The sequence below is a fragment of the Poecilia latipinna genome, unplaced genomic scaffold (assembly GCF_001443285.1).
Source record: "Poecilia latipinna isolate Pla-1442-1.1 unplaced genomic scaffold, P_latipinna-1.0 Scaffold1743, whole genome shotgun sequence".
Lineage (NCBI taxonomy): Eukaryota > Metazoa > Chordata > Actinopteri > Cyprinodontiformes > Poeciliidae > Poecilia > Poecilia latipinna.
The window spans coordinates 60027-67033 of NW_015114359.1; the positions used below are offsets into that span (position 1 = coordinate 60027).

General features: G+C 38.9%; 1 protein-coding gene across 1 annotated transcript in view; it reads right to left on the bottom strand.

Moving 5' to 3' along the window:
• The window catches only part of LOC106964967 (collagen alpha-1(XI) chain-like), a 105178-nt gene that overhangs the window by 54903 nt on the left and 43268 nt on the right, over nt 1-7007 (bottom strand). The window contains exons 11-16 of the mRNA XM_015060790.1: nt 6724-6786; nt 3846-3920; nt 3350-3433; nt 2006-2062; nt 1205-1258; nt 1020-1073 (exon numbers count right to left, since the gene is read on the bottom strand). Of these exons, the coding sequence (XP_014916276.1) occupies nt 1020-1073; nt 1205-1258; nt 2006-2062; nt 3350-3433; nt 3846-3920; nt 6724-6786 (387 nt within the window). The remainder of the gene's footprint in view (nt 1-1019; nt 1074-1204; nt 1259-2005; nt 2063-3349; nt 3434-3845; nt 3921-6723; nt 6787-7007) is intronic.

Below are 7007 nucleotides of genomic sequence, written 5' to 3' on the forward strand. Positions count from 1 at the left end.
GCAAATTTTAAAACTGGCAAAAAAAATAAAACCCACTTAAAAAAAAAAAAAAAAAAAAAAAAAAAAAGTTATTTACACATACTGAATAGAAAAAAAAAACGTTTATATTTCAGGTAAATCAAAATTGCCATTTACACTGTATGAGTTAGGTGCATATATTTTGCGTATCCTTCCACAAGCGTCCTTTGCTGGGAATTTGTCCCATTCCTCCAGATATAACTGATTTTGTTCTCCTCAAGCCACTTTACAGCTGATTTGGTGCTGTGCAAGGCCCTTTGACCAGGTGGAAGCTCCATTTCTGCCTACGTTTTAACTTCCTGACTTATGTTTGCAGCTGCGACATCCATATTTGTACATAATGTTGTCAGGTCTACAAGCTTCCTCTTTTTCCTCAAAATGTAATAGTGGTCATTATGGTTAAACGCATTAAATGTAATTTAATCAAACCACATAACATTCATCCATCCAGCGTATCCAACAGTCATTGGGGAAACCACAGTACATGTCTCTAAAAATTAAGTGTATTTGTAAATTGTAATCTGGTATTTTCTTCTGTTGCTCTTGGAGAAATGGCTTCTTCCTCTCTGACAAGCCTTTCAGCATATATCTGTATGGGACTCAGTTCACCATGGATAATAACTCTGTAACGTTTTTCAGCCAGCATCGTTACAAAGTATTTTGTTTTTGTTCTGGGTTTGATGTTTACACTTTTTGCAACAAAACAGATTAGATTCTGAGACACATTACTTTTTTTTTTTTGCGTATGTGATATGTAAGATCATGCTCGATCCCTTTTTTCATAATACCAAAAAAATAAAAATAAACAGAGCTTGTAAAGTGTTTTTTTTTTAAGATAAATCCATAAGTGGGACTTAGTTTGACTCAATGTTATAAGTGCTTACAAAGCCATAATACCATCAATTGTACCTTCCCAAATGATGTGCATGTACATCACCACTGCAGTGCTACAATAGAGAAGATGAACCACTCAATCAGTTTTATGTTTAAATCACCCTTACCCTTTTTCCTGGTTTCCCTGGTGAACCAGTTGGACCCTGAAGACCTCTTGGTCCCTGTACAGAATATGTAAATGTACAGTATTATTATTTGTTTTTAGAAACAGACAAAGAGGAACAACATAGATGTTATATAAAGTTCAAAAGTATTACTGTGAAAAAACCCCCCAAAAAGCTACTCCTCTCACCTGTGGTCCAGAGTCACCGCTGTCACCTTTGAGTCCAGGAGCCCCAGGGGGTCCCTATGTAGAAGCAGGAAGAAGGACATTTAAACAGACTATAGCTGTATCCCTGAGTCATATTTCCATGAGCACAAACTCTCTGGTGCAGAGGAATTGAAGGACTCCGGTAACGTCATTGAGCTGTCTGAGAAAGATATGACCAAACTGAATATGTGGATGACAATATTCGTATTCATAATACAGGAATGTTCATATTCTTTCAAGCAGTACTATAAAATATCAGTTGTCACAAGAAAAGCATATTTCATAATAATGTGTCTTAATTTGCTAAAAGAGAGAAAGAGCCATCCAACAGCTAACAGGAAGGTTCAAAGGAGATTTCATGCTTTCTGTCATGGAACGTTAGACTTCTGAAAATGTTAACAGGCTTAGAAACCTGAGATGTTAAACTCATTTTAAGATATCAACTCTATCATCCTTTGATCATAGCAAACATTTCACACAGCCAGCATGACGCCACAGTTGCCAGCAATATAAAATGTGTAGGCCCATGCCAAATTACAACATTAAAGCAAGGAAAACATACTCTGAATAATGTTTTTATAATATTTTTTTATCCATGCTTTTCTGAAAACTGGATAACAGAAATCGGCCACAAAATTTAGATTGGAGCGTCTTGACGCAGAAAACAAAATTCTCTGTAGCCTTTTATTCACGATTACGTACTTTGGATATATCTAAATCACTGTACTTTTATCACATGGAGAACTCACTAATGGCAACACGTCGATAGATGGAGATACTCACCAAAAGTCCAGATCTTCCTGCCAACCCCATCGGCCCCGGGGGGCCTCTCATTGTTAGCTAACGACAAATCAAAGTAAAGTACAGCCCATTAGTCATTAAGTAAGAACACACATATGTATACATGCATACACATTGTCTATATATGCTGATAGACCTGATACCCTGTAAATAAAGGATAAAGGCCCACTTGTTTAGAGATGACTTTGTGTAATAATTATTAAAAAATAAAGTATTTTTTACTCCAATGATAATTTGTGATGATTTTGATTTTTACATTTGAAAAATGTAATATCATGTAAAGTACTCTGAATCTCCCAATTACTGAAATGCCTCTGAATATGTATAAAATATAAAATGTAATAAATGAACTAAGACTGTTAACCAAGTGTAAATAAAACTGCCAAATAGTTCTTGTTAAAGGCGAATTTGCAAAAACTGCTGATAGTGTTTAACCATGTAAGGTCATTCTTATAACTGCCCACAATTTAAAATAGAATAAATGTCTAAAATAAAAATAAAAAACAAAAAAAACAAAGCTATTTGTAAGGATTTGCAACGTCATAAACCATCTTATAATAGCTCAATAAAACCACAGAAATATTCATTTCAGGCTCTCTGAGAGCCGCATGTCTTGTTCACAGTTTACCACTTCAGCATTTTCTTCTGCTCATAGCTGACCACAGTGCGCGACAGCCAGAAATGTTGTCTGGCATTTATTTGTAGTGTGATGACACAATGACGTAAAAGACAGAAACCTATTCATGTCCTAATTTGTACATAACTGAACACCTGGACAGAACGAACAAATACGCGCTGCCTAGAAAGGTCAGAGAGAATAAATAAACACAGAAGTATGGAAAAGCATTTAGTTTTCTATTTACCCACGCCAAACCGAATTGTTGGCATGACAAGTTGAGTACTGAAAGGTGACAAATGCCTTCTAACCATGAACAAACTCCGCTTGTGGGAGCCACTGAGCTCAGCATACTTCTAAAGCTTTAAATATTCAGTGGTTGTGTGAGGCTTAATCATCTCCATGTGTGTGATAATATATCACACCCAGATGAAAGCGCCCAAGTTCAACCTGTTTTCAACAGTGCTACGGTTGTCAGGACCGCTGAGTGGGTATGAGTATCTGCTGCGGCTTTGGGCACTTCTCAGCCTGACCTGGGTCCAAAGCTTTGTTTGTATCCTGATTGGGACTTCTGCAATGCACTGCTCCTTTATGTGCATGCTGATTTGAGTATTTTAGTGTTTAAACTAAAGAAACACTTTGGTGAAGAATATTATTTGCAAGTTCAATCACAAAGAGTTTCAGAATGAAATATTTCCATCGATACTCACTTTAGCCTGAGATAGGATGGCCTGCGCCTGAGCTTCTTGGGCTGTTATCACAGGTCCCTTGTGTGCCTCACCACCCGCACGGAACTGTAGGCCACAAGGAAAAGAAAATTAAAAGTAAATGGACTTGTCTTTGTTTTTACAGAGTAGCATATCTAATAGTCACCCCCATAGGAGGTAGTCTATTAAACCTGTTAACCCCACACCTTTCAAGCACAAACAGCAACTCTCATAAATATGTGTCATTGGCTGAGCTTTTGAAAACCTCAGTCGCTGGTTCCACTCCATTGAACTGGCTGACATTTACAAGGCCGATGATTTGTTACCTAAAGAAAACAGGCTGCCATCGCTGGCCTACTGTTTCTGCAACATGGTAAATTTACCCGCTGAGGTGAGTTCATGGGTTATCGACTACAATTAGACTCAAGCAATATGTGAGAAAAAGGACAAAAAAAAAAAAAATACAACTTAAAAGTACATAGAAAGCAGCAGGACTTACTGGTAGCATCAGAACGGTACCTGGAGGGCCAGGGACACCGTCTGAACCTGGAATACCAGGACGGCCAGGAGGACCCTGCACAGTGAAAACGGGAGAAAATCAGACATTTCTAAAAAGGCAAAGACAGAACATCTCAAACGGGACACGATATCATGGAAGCATGAAATCATATTCATGGCTATGCAAAAGAGTGCGATATTAAAAATCGGTTTAAAGTTAAAGTCTGTGTTGGTAGTGCTGTGCAACTGAGCAGTGTATGGTAATTATTCGTTAGGCCAGTTAACTGTGCTCTCACTCGTCCCCATGAACCCACCAGCAACTTTATCAGGTACACCTTGTTTACCAGATCTTCCCGCAATATATCAAATTATATTTGCCATTGCAACACCAGTTTCTGCACCATTGCATTGGTAAAGGAGTGATTGGATGTACAATTTAGAAGGCTGTCTTTTTTCAGATATCAGGATTTCAAACTCTGTGTTCCAGTAATTTATTTGTCGCCTTGGAAGGACTTTCGCTGTCCTGAGGACCCACATCTGCTAAAGTCAAATCAAAATCAACATTAATGTTACTATTTTCAATAACAGTATGCCTCAAGGTTTTGGTGGATGATGCAAACATTAGCCTTAATGGGAAGTTCATTTTATTGTTCTGTTTAGTGTTTAGTTAAAAAATACTACATTTTTAATCATCTAAAGAAAGAATGTTGCCTGCATGAGAAAACTGGGTTAATAAGTTTGTCTCAATAAACCTTAAAAAAATAAAAACTCGGTAACAATGGTGGGGCTATGCTGGCAGCAACTTACTGTATGATCACTTGGCACTGGCTCCAAAAGTGAATCTATTCCCACAGAAACAAAAATGTTTAGAGCTCTGACAACAGTCTCTTTATAGCTCGATGCAAAATGAAACAAATGTTTCATTCTCTTCAGTGACAGCTCCTGTACATTCACGCCACATCCCAGAATGGCTCAGTTAGCGGCACTCATCACTTTGGGATGCGAGAACTCCGGAGCGCGAAGATGGCACCCAAACGCTGAGTTTAGGGTTTCAAAACAATCCTCTTCACACTAAAGGGTGACATCAGCATGCCACATCTGCCTTTCATATAAAATCAGTGGTTGCCACATTATTTTAAAAGTAACATGTTGTCTGAGGTTAGCTACTTGAGGCACTCCCAGAAGGTCGCTAACTAATGATATGGATATCAATACAGAAGTTTAGATTTTTAGAAAGGAAGGATAAACATAAAAGAATAAAAAAAATTTTAAACTGCTGCAAAAAAAGGACTTTTATAATGAATTACAACATCAAGAGTTTGAGTAAAGACGTACACAAACATCAGAAATTAATTGAAGGCTTAAGGCAGGGCCTAATACTTTGAGAGAAACAACAATCTACTTAGCAGTCTCTCTTGTGCTGCAATCTCATCTTGGCTCTGATTGATACCATGTGTTTCCATTCGCTTTTTTTCCCCAGTGTCTGTGAATTTTCCCCATCCACAGTTGCGACCATGAGCATAGCGGCATCTAGCGTTAATGACGGCTGGAAGGGATGGGGTTTCTGAGTGCTTTGGGGAGCGAGGGCGGCATGCAGAAACTGCGTAAAGGAAAACCGCAGAGCACAGAAACCACTCAGCTCTAATGTCCCTGTCAGTCCGCAGCAATTTCGTCCCATGAGAGGAAATAGAAGAGGGAGGACAGACTTTCTGGATGAACAGAAATTATTTTTTTTTATCACCCTGACTCAGTGAAACAATAAAACTTTTGTACTCGTGAAAGCAGTTGAATAAACTAGCAAGTGGCCTATTTGTTCCCCAAGTTTCCTTTCAGAAAGAAAATAGTTGGCAGTTTTGGATGAAGCAAGATTATCCTTTGTATCATCAAGTAAACCAAATATATGATTAGATTTAAATAGAGATGTAAAAAAAATGTAATTTCAGGAATTCTGCAAATTTCAAAGAAAACTTCTTCAGCAATCCCACTGATCAGCAGCACAGCTGATTTCCCCCCCCAAACTTTCCATAAACTGATTGCATACCAAACTGCAGTATTTTTTTTCCAAGTCGTTTTTGTAGTTTGTCAGAATTTTCTTCACAGAACAGCAGTTAATTTAATTCAGGAATTTCATGAAAAACTGAAACATATTTCAGCCTGCAAATTACAATTTTAAGTAAAACGAAAAAGTACTGACAACACAAAAGTGTTACTGCCTGAAGACTGCAGACTTGACAGTTGTTGAGCAGGCAGTCATTGATGCGCTTCTCAAGTGCAGTAAACCACAAAATGCTATTACTGAACAACCTGGCTGTTCACAGGGTGACCCATCAAAATATTTTTTCAAGGAAAGCTTAGTGGAAGGAAAAAGTGAGGCAGAAAAAGATTCCTATGCAAGCAACATGGATAACCACCATGGAGGGGGAGGGGAATTGTATTCTGAAGCCCTTTCAAGGTATCAGACTTGGACTGCAGCAGGATATTGGTTACAGGTGCGACATTACTCGTGTTAATCCAATCCTCAACCAGAGACGACATCAAAAGTGTCTCATCTGGGCCAAAACCTGAACATCCTTTCAGACAAAAGTACACTTTTAATTTCATTTGCGATTAAAGCTTCGAGAGTCTTTCAGAAGAATGGAAAGGCACTCTTGAAGTCCACAAATGATTAAAGATTTGCGTTCAAATATTTCCACTCTCCATCAAAGCTAATTTGGAAACCGGACTGCTTGCTTCTACTGACTTTTAATATAATTTCAAAACATAGACATTTACTTTACACCACAATAAAGAGATGGTGTAAAGTTTAAATTGATATACAGTTTATTGCAGCTGTGACGCAGCTGCAATAAACTGTAAAATGGAGTCCAGCACTCACTCACCCTCTCACCAGGATCTCCTGGAGTACCTGGGGGTCCCTGCAATCCTGGGTTACCAGGAACACCCTGAAAGCAGACGTGAATACATTTAGCATATTACCCCAAAACCACGGCTAACCAGCATTTCCAACGCAGTCAGCCCACCAAAGCGCCACATGCAGAGGCCAACAGAGACAGAGGCAAAGCCATCATTTTGAAAGAAATAAACCTCAAAAAAATAAGTAAGCCCCCCCCCCCCCCCCCCCCCCCCCCCCCCCCCCCCCCACCCCCCCCCCCCCCCCCCTTCC